The 13459-nt window shown below is 31.0% G+C and overlaps 1 protein-coding gene across 3 annotated transcripts; it reads right to left on the bottom strand.

Moving 5' to 3' along the window:
• Nucleotides 1-668: 668 nt before the first annotated feature.
• LOC124844761 (Peptidase S24/S26A/S26B/S26C family protein) lies at nt 669-13276 on the bottom strand. 3 transcript variants are annotated; one of them, XM_088109240.1, is made up of 6 exons: nt 12692-13276; nt 9497-9711; nt 9185-9406; nt 5974-6084; nt 2584-2638; nt 669-946 (listed from the first exon to the last, which is right to left on the bottom strand). In XM_088109240.1, the coding sequence occupies exons 2-5, from the start codon at nt 9623-9625 to the stop codon at nt 2600-2602; spliced, it is 501 nt and encodes a 166-aa protein (XP_087965366.1). In that variant the 5' UTR covers nt 9626-9711; nt 12692-13276; the 3' UTR covers nt 669-946; nt 2584-2599. The 3 variants fall into 3 exon arrangements, 2 of the variants coding, with proteins under 2 accessions (XP_087965366.1, XP_047177725.1); XM_047321769.2 differs by lacking the exon at nt 12692-13276 and having other exon boundaries at nt 9497-9769; XR_007029389.2 differs by lacking the exons at nt 669-946; nt 12692-13276 and having other exon boundaries at nt 2578-2638; nt 9169-9406.
• Nucleotides 13277-13459: the final 183 nt, after the last annotated feature.

Raw genomic sequence — 13459 nt, 5'->3', positions numbered from 1 at the left:
TTGATCGAATTAATTATTCCGACATTTTGTAAACCAGTACTCATTTGTATATTGTATGCATAATTCTTAATTCTTAATTTATTAATATTGAAAGAAATAAATTTAAATTAAAATGCATAATTAATAATTTATTTATTTTCTTCAATTCCTTAACATTTATTTTGAACATTTTTCGCATTGTATTCTACAAACACTTTCTTATTCAATATTATATGACTTCATAATTTTACTTTTGCAATAATTTGTATCTTCTATGACATTTGAATCTACATATAGTAAATTTACTCTACATATCCTATATATTTTTAGAAAATATATTATATTTTTACACATTCTTTATTATCTGTATTTTTACAAAATCTATTATTTCTATTTTTATAAACATTTACTTTTTAAACCTATAAATAATTTGTCTAATTGATTTTATTCAAAAATTAATTAAAAAATATAAAATTATTTATTATTTCTTTCTTTAACTTATAAAAAAATTTACAAGACAAAAAAAAATACCAACTCGTGTACAAACATGAGTTTAAAACTTATCAAGAAAACATTACGATAATTATGACACAGGAGCCATTGTCTATTCGAAGATAATGAATTTCACCTTCTTTGTTACGACTGGATTTACATTTTCTTAGTAATTGACCTCTCAATCCTTAGAAAGATTATTGTCATGAAAAGGCTATTATTATGAGGATCTTGTAAAACCGTTCTACTCAAATATCAAACTCCTCGACATAGACAATCTAATCATTGAGGTGTTGAAGAAGATTAGATCACACCAAATGATTGGATAAATGTTGCAAACTTCAAATATGGTGGAGAAAAAATTGATCTAACCAACAGCTCTAAATACCTTAACTACAATAGGAATGCTACTTTGGTTGAAATGTTAATGTCGGAGCTTAGCGAATGTCTTTTCGATGTTGACTATGCACAACTCCTACAAGAAAATATCTTCATGACGTGAGAAATGAAACATAATATAACAACCATTAATTGGTCATATCATATCATTGAATATATGAGAAAATGAAAAACTAATAGCATATTCTTGCTTTAATCTCTTCTTATAACTCGTATTCTCATGTGGAATTTACTTTGACATAAAAATTGCAAGACTAAATTAGGGTGGTCAAATTTCCTTAACGTGAAATCTATGAAAAAATTAAATGTAATCAACATAAACACTGATTGGCAATATTGCATAGGTTACCATGAGTAACATGACCCTGACAAAGAAGACTACGAAAATCCAGATAAAGATTTCGAGGTTTAAGGACATCAACCCTATCTTCCTATGTTAAACCAAATATAGGATGGTATTAAAGGACTGCAACAAGGTGTGGATGAACTACAACTAGCTTTGAATACCATATCCGGGAACCTTTGTAATGGTCTCCAACATGTCCATTAAGGATTGATGGAATTGAAATCTGGATTCAATAACTTGTCAACAATATAGGAAACTCACGTATTTTATTTGTGTTATTATTTTTTATAATTTTATGTATTTTATTAATCCATGATTGTAATGAATAATATTATTTATTTTCACGGTTAGTTAAATATGATTGTTGGAATATTAAATTAATTGGCATGTCATTAAACTTCAAATATTAAACTTTTTTAATACACTTTTATGTTTTTATATTCAAATAGGGAACAAAATTTCAACATCATTTCGAAATCATTATACATATATAAGTAATTAAAAAATTTAAAGAAATGTCTAAATATTTTTTCCATTACATATAGGAATTCCTTCATAATTATCCATTATTCAAATATAACTTACACTCATGCTTGATAAATACACCCAAGGGTATATTACCAATTATTTATATAATTAATTTTTTATTTTCAGGAACATTAGTTAGTTACATTAACTACGAACTTTCTCATTCATTTTAACTCACTTTCCTCCAATTTAAACAATCCTATATTCCACTCTCTTCGTCCTTCTTTCCTTTCCTTTCCATACCTGCCTCATACAAAGTCTACTTGTCCACACACTTCAAAAAGATGGTATTGTAGAGAGAAAAAGTAGACACTTGGTTGAAACTACCGGTACCTTCTTAGTGTCAATATATTGGCCCATCATTAGGGTGATGCTATCGTAGCTGCTTGTTTTCTTTTTAACAAAATGTCTTCTTCTATTAGTAATAGTGTTCCTTATTACAATTTTTTTAAATGATTCTATCTTCCATGTTTCCTCCACATGTTTGATTGTGTATGTTTTGTTCATAATTTGTCTCCAAGGTTGAGGAGTGCTGAGATAAGAAGGATTTTAGTTGTTGTTGAGACAAGCAATGCCCCATGTGAAAGGAAATTTCTTTTGTAAGCGGATGCTTGTGTTTTGAACAATACAGAAAAGGGGTCTTCTTTTTGTATTTTATCTATCTTGTTTTGTCAATTCTTTAGAAGGCACTCTCTATCTTGTTTTGCCAATTCCTTAAAAGGTGCGTAATATATTCATATGAAAGATTTCACTCTCTGTAGTTAGGGACATAATGTTCAATAAATACTTTAAACAAAAGATGCAAACATACATCTCACACACAACTAAAAGTACAGTACCTTCTTTAAAATTTCTTCATTGATCGAGTAATCCAAAGCTACTTGGTGGCCATACCTAGTAACATACAGTATTTGAAATATCTTAAATGGATGATTTAAAATCAGTAAATAGAACAAATTTGTACTGGCCAACAACTATTAACATGCACATTTTTTCAATCATGTAAAATATTTGTAGTATAACATAAAATGGTTCACTAATTAATCAAAATGACCTAGCTTCCGCACAGCAAATGATGTTTTCACTTTTCACTACAATAATAGGTCAAATTATACGAGGTTATGATATCTAACACATAGCAACAAATAAAAGTAGTTGCCTTATACATTAGTGTTTCCACTATGGTTCAGACTACAATGATAGATCAAAATATTCAAGGTTATCATATTTACAATTAGCAACAAATATCAGGAGTTGCCTTATACATTACAGTTTCAACAATGGTTCTGCCTACAGTCTACAATGATAGATCAAATTATTCAAGCTTATTATAGAATTGTATATGTTCTCAATGTATTGTATGTCTAATGCAAACCACACAGTATGTATTTATACTATTTTATAGAATCAATTATAATAAAACACTTAATAATTAGGAATCAATCATCCTAATTTCCTAGATTATGTAACGGTTAATTTCCTATAATTTCATACAAGTTTATTACATTCTAACACTCCCCCTCAGGCTGGAGTATACATGTCATATGCCCCAAGCTTGTTACAATACTCAATCTGAGGGCCTTTAAGAGACTTAGTGAATACGTTAGCCAGCTGAATGCTAGAGTTGACAAAATTAGTTGTAATTGTTAGTAGAGCTTAATTTGTCTCACATCTCTTAATACTGAGATGTTCTCTATTTAGCTATATAAGCAACACTCTGTAAAGCTTGAAAGATACATCAAAATAGATATATTTCATAGTATAGTCGTGGACGTGGGCATTTGTATGCTGAATCACGTTAAATTCTTGTGTTGTTTATTATGTTGAATCACGCTGAAAGCATTAATCTTATTATCAAGTTGGGGTGCAACTATTAAGCAATAGCAAGTTGAAGTTTGCTAAATCCATGACTTGATCTTAAGCGAAGATGTTCGCAGGAGAATTTTAGTGGAATCTTCCAAATTTAATTCTAGTTCAACATTGAGTGTTGCAAATAGAGGAAGAAATAGCCAAAAAGGTCATAATCAAGGCCGAGGCAGATCAAAGTCTAGAAGGAGACCACAAACAAAAGTATGGAATGATATTACTTGTTAGAATTGTTAGAAAAAAGGGTCACTTTACAAATCAATGTTGGGATTCAAGTAAGAACAACAAAAAGAAGCAAGATGATGATCAATTAGCAAATGCAACAACAGATGAAATTACAGATGCCTAATTATGTAGTTTACATAGTTGCATTGACTCATGGATTATGGACTCAAGTGCATCATTTCATACTACACCTTCTTTAGAACTATTATCTAACTATGTTTCTGGAAAGTTTGGGAAGGTTTACCTTGCAGATGGAAAATATCTTCATATTGTGGGAAGAGATGATATTAACATCAGATCCTCTAATGGAAGCACGTGGACTTTGAATAATGTCAGACATATTCCAACCTTAAAAAGAAATTTAATATCTATAGGCCAGTTGGATGATGGGGACATTACACAACTTTTGGAGATGGACATTGAAAGGTAATGAAAGACAATCTTGTTGCTCATGGAAAGAAGCAAGGATCACTTTACATGATTGCAAATGAGGATATGATATTAGTTGCAGAAGTTGACAACCGTCTCTCTTTGTGGCATCAGAGGCTTGGGCATGTGAGTGAAAAAAGAATGAAGCTTATGATCTCAAAAGGTAAAATACCTAACTTGAAGCATGTTGACACTGGACCTTGTGAACATTGTATCTTTGGAAAGCAGAAAAAAGTTAGCTTTTCCAAACCAAGACGTCTAAAGTCAAAAGACTAGAATTGGTGCATACAGATGTTTGGGAGCCAGCTCCAGTGAAATCCCTTGGCGGTTCCCAATATTATGTAACCTTCATTGATGATTCTACAAGAAAAGTATGGGTCTACTTTCTTAAAAATAAATTTGATGTCTTTTCTGTGTTTAACAAGTGGAAAAAGGAGGTTGAGACTCAAACAGGTTTAAAGGTTAAATGTTTGAAGTCTGATAATGGTGGAGAATATGAACAGTGAACTCAAGAATTTTTGTTCAGATAACGGGATCATAATGATCAAGACTAATTATAATAAAAATACACCTAATAATTAGGAATCAAACATCCTAATTTCCTACAAATCTGTAAAGGTTATGATATCTAAGATCATCAACAAAATAGCAGTTGCTGCCTTATCTTTATAATTCGAACCATGATTTTGAAAACCGGATTGGATTGGCCCCTAAACAATCTAATCACCGTATAAAACCCAAAAATTTTAGAACCAGTAAGAACTGGCCAAACACAGTGAAAACCAGTGCATTAAACCAGTGATTAAAAAAATAATTTTTAAAATTTAATATAAAAACCAAAAATAAACAAAAAGTCAATATGCGTAATGTTCACAAATTTCTACGAATTACATTACGAACTATTATTGTTATAGGTGTATATCAATTTATACTATTTACAAATTTGTATAATTTCCTATTATATCAATTTCTCACTTTATTTTTTTTTTATATGTAAACTTATTATTTTTAGATGTTATTGTAATTTATTAATTTAACATTATTATTATGATATATTTTATTCAGACTTTTATATGTATTTCGAATGTTAAAAAAATACAATGATATTTTTTATTTATTTATAGTATTATAAAATTATAATACTATACTCCTTCCCGTTCTTAATATAAGACATTTCTAAGATAAACACATAAATCAATAAAAGTAATTAATTCAGTTGATTTGTTGAATTTATAAAACTATTTCAGCAACTTACAAAGTTTACCCTCATTAATGACTTTTAAAACTATTTTCTCAATGTTTATTAATAAAAAAAATAAAACATATATCCATAATATTAATAATGAGAAATAAGGAAAAGAAATTTAATATTTCATAGAATCTATAAAATACCTAACCAACAATTTCTTTTAAACTATGTCTTATATTAAGGCTGGAGGGAATATTTAATTATTACTCCCACAAATACTCATAATATTTAATAGGGAAAAACAAGTAAAATAAATCTAAGTTGTATAAAAATTATAAAATGTCCTGATAAAAGAACCAACAATTTCTTTTAGTATGCGTCTCATGCTAAGGACTAGAGGGAATATTTATTAACATCAGTTCAACCATAGTTCAAACAATCTTAAGATAAAAGAGAGAAACTTAAAGAACCAATCCTTAAATCATACAAGAACGTAGAATGTATGAGGTACAACACTTACTCGGAAAAACACTTTTCCTTCAATGAGACCATATGGGACAGGACCGAAATGGCGTGAGTCACGGGAGGCGTAAATGTTATCCCCTTGAATCCAAACATGCCCCTTTGGCACCTGTGGAGAAAAGATTGATAAAACAGATTATAACAGCAATTAAAACATAATATCAAACAATGGACAATTAATAACTACTTATTGCATCTTAAGTTCAGCGAACAAAAGCATTTGGATTGGCATCATAGCCTAACCAATATGGCACGGGCATAAAAATTAGGGTGTATGGTTTAAAATAAATGAGTGTATATTATAAAAAAAAAAAACACTTTATAATTTTTTTCTTAAAAGTATACGTGTTTTCAGCCTAAAGGAAAGTGAATTTTTGAGTTACATTACTATTCATCACAAGCAAATAACTCATCTCTTCAAATGACCAAGTGAGTAAAACCGAAATGCATTCGATCTGTTTAAGACTCTTCTGCCAATGTTATACATGGGACAGAGCTGCTGTGTGGCACCAGCCAGATTACTGCCGGGTAATGAAATGCAACTATACTATTCCATTCTATACATAGAGAAGAAGTAGCAAATTACTCTAACCATTCTCTTAGTTTCACGTATTCATTAATGAAAATGTCACCTAAACATAGGAGTCAGTTGAATGAGCAGTCAAAAAGACCCGTCTAACATAGACACAACATCAAAAAAAAACTTAAGATAAATCACAAATTGAAAGCATCAACTAATGGCTTTCACATGAGTCATGACTAAAGCAACTTTCACACCTGCCTCTACTCACTATGATCTTGCATGATTATACAGTTAAGCTACTACAATATTAGAATTACATGTATATATACTCTATACTGCAAATATTCATCTAAATTCATAACAGAAAAAGGGGGCATTTAGGTTGATGTTTTCGGAAGTTTACCCAGGAAAAAGTGAAAACGGGAAAAGAAAACAATAGTTTCAGCATTTCTTACACAAACCTTTTGAAACAGAAAACAAAGTGAAAAAGAAAAAGTGTCTTCAGTTATCTACCAATATAAAGTCAGTTTATAACGTCAACAAATCACAATCTGTTAGGTTTTTTGGTGCCAAGAAACCTAGATACTATCTCAGAATAAATAATCACAACTTGTTTATGAATTCTCCCAGTGAAGAAATAGTTTTATTAAATGGAAAAACACTGAAAGCAATCAACAACAGTCAAGGGAAAACATTCCCTTACACAGGAAAGATCCTGTTTCTGAAATACAACCAACAAAATACACACCCACCTCCTTAAAAGACAAACAAAATATAACCAACAAAGGAAACTATCAACGGCCAAAGAAAACTACCCCTAATTCCTATCCTCCTAAGTCCCCCAACCACCACTTACTAACTGTCCTGTTTATTTTTTCTGACACAACATGAAACTCTACAATTAACTTCTGAATCCAAGCTGATTTGGCTAAAAGAACCATCCTTCCCTTGTAGTGCAGCCATGCTCCATTGTAAAATTGGGGTGTGAGTCAGGGTTTTCCTCCAAGTCACTAATGATCTTTTGAAGTACAAGATTTTGCTGTACTTCCCCCATTATCTCCTGAAAAATGCTTGCGTCAACTCCTCCCAAGTGGGGTTATTGGTTTTTGTCTTCCAAAACCGAAACCAATGACTGGCTCCTCCCTCCATACTTATAAAACCCAATCTGATTTTCTCTCTAGATGTAACCTCCTGAACTTCGAAGAATTTTTCTGCACTTGTTATCCATCCCACAGGATCTCTTCCTTTAAATATGGGTAGTTCGACTCTCCTCGTCCATCCCTACTGATTCCCTTTTCTTTCTTCCTCCGATTCTTCGTCAGTGTCATCCCTTTTTCCCACTCTATCTCCATTCACAGATCCTCTACTTTCTTCAGAATCTCTTTCCAAATTTTTCATTCTTTGCATCAATTCTTTCATCATTTCATTGAGTCTTTGAAAGTTGGCTTTGGATTCCTCTCTCGTCTCCTCCATTGTCCTCTCCAACATGTTTATTCTACCCTCCATGACTCTCTCTCGGTGTTTATGGATCTGGCAGGTCAGACCAATTTGTTAGGTTTCTTGATATCAAGAAACCTAGATACTATCTCAGAATAAATAATCACAACAGGTTTATGAATTCTCACAGTGAAGAAACAATTTTATTGAATGGAAAAACACTGAAAGCAATCAACAACAGTCAAGGGAATACATTCCCTTACACAGGACAGATCTTGTTTCTGAAATAAACACTCAACAACCAACAAAATACACACCTACCTCCTTAAAAGACAAACAAAACATAACTAACAAAGAAAACTGTCAACAGCCAAAGAAAACTACCCTTAACTGCTATGAAACTCCTCCTAACTCCCCCAACCCCTACTTAATAACTGTCATGTTTATTTTTCCTGATGTAAACCTTCCAAGACCTATCACAATCCATAAGAACAATCCCTGACGTAGTGGTAAAGTTCAATTTTGGTGACCCATTTAGACTTGGATTTCACTCTGAACCGGTCTCTTTGCATGTGCAAGTGAGTGTGCAAGAACAAGACATACAATGACCCTCATCACACTTTCATATTGCGAGGAACCTTCTTCTTTGTTAACTTTGACAATTGTTGAGAAATTTCTAAGGAATAGACATTAGATATTGATCACCTCAAAGATATAAGTTGTCTATATAAAAGACTTGACACTACTTTCAATATAAAACCTTACAACTTAATGTTCATGATCTTTCTATCCTTATATGTGACTCAACTTTCTCATTTTTGCTTAATATAAGATTTTCAACTTATATTTGAATAATAAGAGTCTTCCCCTCAAGTGTGAGCCTAAATGCGGTTTGATCTTACTCCAATGGACATACTTGTCTATGTCAGAGTTAGACACCAAGATAAACCTTCAACTCTGATTTGTTGTTGGAAAATTTCTTGAGTGTGGAAGAATGAGATCAAACACAAAAGAAGTATGAGTTGTCCATATAAAAGACTTTAAATTACCTAAGTTTAAGACTTAATATTAATGAGTCATTCTTTCCTGACACCGACTTTTCTCATTTCCTATCATCTTTCATCTTTTACTTGAATTCCTATCAATAATTAGATTCCTAACAATAATGGGATGACAATGTAAAAACAATTATATTCATTTACTACAAAATTCTAGAGCAAATGAAGAACAAACCACTAAGCACACACACCACTGCAACTTGAGAAGCTTCAGAGTGCAACGGGTCGAAGTAAGTGACGGTGTCCCCTTCCACGGCCACGACGCGCTTCGTCAACCTGATCTTAGGGTTGAGAGGGGACCGAACGAGAACCAAGTCGCCGTGGCCGACGTTGCCGAGCAGCGGGGAGAGGTGGTCGGCGAGGAGGATGTCGCCGGTGACGTTGAGAGTGGGGAGCATGCTAACCCCATACGCCTGCAAGCAGGGAATGACGCAATTGCATCAAAAAGAGTATCCGAAAAGCACCAAGAAGGGGAGAAAGGCTTGAATCTTTGAAATGAATACGTGAACCGGGGAACAGAGGTAGTTGCTGGTGAAGTGAAGCCAACACAGGAAATTCACAGTGATGCCTGTGCGGTCCATCGCTTCCTTCGCTGCGCTTCTCCATTGAGCTATGTAACCCGAAAACCTCATCTCTCTCTTTCTCTCTGTCTCTTCTTTTCGAAGCTTGTTATTACACCATTCTCTGGGGTCAATAAGGAAAACAAAACTCACTGAGCCTGCAACCAACCAGCAATTTTTAGGAATATTTGAGAGAAATGGTTTTGATCTATTTGTTTTAGGAATTAGGAAGTTTCAAAAATATATTTGTAGTATTTGACGCGTGCGACGTTTTTTTTTTTCAATGGGAGTTTATTTTATATTATTAAAATTAATTAATATTACATGCAAAAAAGTGATAGAAATAATGCAAATTATTGAAATTAGAATAATAATGATAAAAAAAATTAAAATGAATAATAGGATATTAGGATAATTTTGGTTGTAATAATATAAATTACCTTCAAATTGTTTTATTAGAATAATTTGATATAAATCAATTTCTTGAGTTTGAAAATTACCTGTATGATTCCGCGTATCCAAACAAAAAATATTGATTCTTTTAAAGTTAATATAAAGTTCTTTATTGACACCAACTAGTTTTTAAAGATGTTAAAGTCACTTAACTAACTTATACGGAAGTTAAAAAAATTTCAATTCAATCCAACTTACTTGCAGTGAACTAAAAAAATTTGTAACTCATTTCAATCCACTGGTGGATTCACGGATTAACTCGTTTTAATTTTGAAATTTATTTTATATATTTATTGGATTATAATAAAAATGAATTGACTTAATTTATTTTTTCTTATGGTAGAATCAAAGTGTTTACCCAACTCTCCAAATACTATTAAGTTGAGAGGGAAGATTATAAGTTTGAAGACATGAGCTTACTTAAATTACAAGGTAACATGGTAGGGGTAGGTAAAAAAGAGTTAATATTATTTTTTTTTTACCCTTGACAAAATCAAAATTGCAAAGAGACAAGCAAGGAAAAAGCCTTTTAAACAAGTTGGCATGCAAAGGGATCTTAGGATTAGCTGTAGAACTTATTAAGAAAGCAAAATGTCATAGTGAATGGTCAATGCATTCAACAAACCAAGATGAGATGAATTGGTTTCTTATCACAAATCGTTCTTTTAATAATATTTTCGTAAATATAAAAATTACTTAAAATAATTTAAACAAATTCAAAGAGCAAGGAAGAGAGAAAATTGCATAGGTAATTTTTATACTGGTTCAGATCACAGAGATCCTACATCTAGTTGTTAATGTCAACCAAGAATTAACATTTCAGTAGCACAAACCAACAAATTGTTACAATCACGAAGAAAATAAACAAGTTGAACATTACAACACCTCTCTTGTTACTCCAAGAGATGAAACTCACTTTCCGTATAACCCACAAGAGATTAACACCTCCTCTCTGAATACTTCACGAAGGATGACCACATCCTTTGAATCTTCATAAAGCATGAACACCTCCTTTGAATCTTCACAAAGGATAACAGGCTTTTAACTCACTAACAACAACACTCAATCACATTCCTAGTGAAAGTTCTCGCTCTATGCCAACACGTCAAGTTCTCAAAACCACCACACAAGGGTTACACAAACCAATGAACACTTATTACTGTATATTGTAGGTAAAAATTTCGAAATACACTTATTTCATATGTTGTGTTTTAGAATATGAGTCTCAATCCAATCTATAAAGATCTCAATTCAAGAATACCTTTGAAAAATCCATTGTCAACTAATTAACATGTGATAATCAATTATTCACTTATGATAATTGATTATTATTTAATGAATGCACAACGGTGAAAAAAATTGCATAAAAATTTTCATAATTGCTCGTAATAATTTATTATGGCAAGTCATTATCTTGAGTATAAAATAAAGTTTTCTAATTCAAAACGAATTTTACCACAACCTAAGACAAACAATACATAAAATCAAAGATAAATCACATCTTATACATAAATCTACTAAATTATAAAAGCTTTAATACACAACAAATCTTCATGAAGATTTTCTTGTAATAAGAACTCTTAAGACTTAATTTTGGACATCATCAGAACTTCTATACTTCATCTTTATTCTAACAATCTCTCCCTTTTCGATGATGATCAAAAACTGGTTTTAAAGTTTTTTGTAATATATAACTCATTAAGGAAAATGGATTAGTAGACAAGAGTTAAATAAGATTAAGCCTTTAAACATATTTCTCCCCCTTTTTAATCATTATTAAAAAGAGTTATGTATGATTAAATAATTTCTCCCCCTTAATATAAAACTTCTTCCTGAATATAAGCCAAAAATAACTAAAGCAAAACAAATAACTAATAGTTATCATAACAAAAAAATGTAAAAAAAAGTACTCCCCTTTAGTAACTTAAAAAAAATTAAATTGCCCCTAAATTTGATATCTTAAGGAAGAAAGAGAAATAATTATCAAATTTTTCTTTTCATTTTGAAAAACTCCCCCTTAATTTGACAAACCATACATTACAAAGTTTTGGTGCACACCAAAAGCTTTTTCCTTGATTTTGAAATAATCTGCAAAATAGAAAAATAATATTGGTACTCAAAAATACTTATACCCAAAAATACTTATTTGGCTCCTTTAAAATAGGAATCCATGCATATATTCCATTTGGAAAACCATAATGTTTTATTCTACATTTATTTGATGTATGGTCATTTTTCATGCAATAAAGATAAGTAACAATATTTGGGTTCCTATAAGTAGTTTCTTCTTCTATCTAAACTTTACGAGTTCTTCTGTATTTATGTTTATTTCTATTTTTATAATTATAATCATAATAATAATTTTTACTATAATTAAGAACATACTTGATTTTATTTTTATAATTATAATTATATTTAAGAACATTTTTAATTTTATTATCATAATTATAATCATAGTAGTTATAATTATTTTTAGGAACATGTTTAATCATCTTTTTAATTTTTGAATTATTACTACTTTTAGCGTTGGTTGTTTTATCAAGAGGCTTCTTTTTATTTAAACATGAAATATATTCTTTATTTTTAGTATATTTACCTTTCTCATAATATAATTTTTTTTTCAAATTTATTTTCTTCAAAAATTTCACTATAATTTGAGTGTTCAAAATTGTTAGAGGAACTTACTTGATTTCTAGAGGTGGCATCAACCATCAAACATATGTTGTCTTGCTTATGAGAGTCGCTTGAACTTGTTATTGATTCACTATCTTCTTCCCAAGCAATATATGTCTTCTTTTACTTGAAGACTTTCTTTTGCCTCTTTCTTCACACTTATTTGGGTTTAGACAGTTTGTCTTCATGTGTCCTTTTTCTCCGCAACCATAACAACGATAGTTTGATGATGATTCCTTGTTTTTCTTCTTCCATTTTTAAATCTTCTTTTGCCCTAGGATTTCATGAACTTGTTAAATTTCTTAATGAAGAGATCCATATTTTCTTCATCTTCTTCAGAGTCTTCTTCTTCATTAAGATGTTTGTTTTTATCAATTTAAGATTTGAATGCTAGAGCTTTTTTCTTTCCTTTCTCTTCATTCTCGTTCAATCTCCCAAGATCTAGTTCATGTTCACTCAACTTACCAAACAATGTAGCCATTAACATAGTGTTGAGATTTTGTGACTCATTGATGGCCGTCACCTGGTTGCAAAGTCATGTCCAAAGATTTAAGAATATTTATATTTAATTCATCATTATCAAAGAACTTACCTAACCCAATGAGATGATTCACTATATGCGTGAAGCGCTTTTGAATATCTACAACAATTTCTCCCTGCTTCATGCAAAACATCTCAAACTCTTGGATTAGAGAATTTCTTCTGGCTCTTCTTCATGGGTGATTCTAGCATCTTCCACATATCATGAGCAATATTTCTAATTGAGATATTGTAAAATTC

The sequence above is a fragment of the Vigna umbellata genome, chromosome 3 (genome assembly GCF_029865625.1).
Source record: "Vigna umbellata cultivar VRB3 chromosome 3, Vumbellata_1.0, whole genome shotgun sequence".
Lineage (NCBI taxonomy): Eukaryota > Viridiplantae > Streptophyta > Magnoliopsida > Fabales > Fabaceae > Vigna > Vigna umbellata.
Note: the sequence above shows the minus strand (reverse complement) of the source record. Positions and strands in the feature narration are given on the sequence as shown.

Excerpts from the sequence above, each read along its gene's own strand:
- LOC124844761 (XM_088109240.1), bottom strand. The coding sequence starts at position 9,625 with ATGAGGTTTTCGGGTTACATAGCTCAATGGAGAAGCGCAGCGAAGGAA. Across the intron at positions 6,085-9,184 it reads AAGCTTCTCAAGTTGCAGTG|GTGCCAAAGGGGCATGTTTG; the intron begins GTGTGTGTGCTT and ends TTTTCTCCACAG. Across the intron at positions 2,639-5,973 it reads AAGGAAAAGTGTTTTTCCGA|GTATGGCCACCAAGTAGCTT; the intron begins GTAAGTGTTGTA and ends GTATGTTACTAG.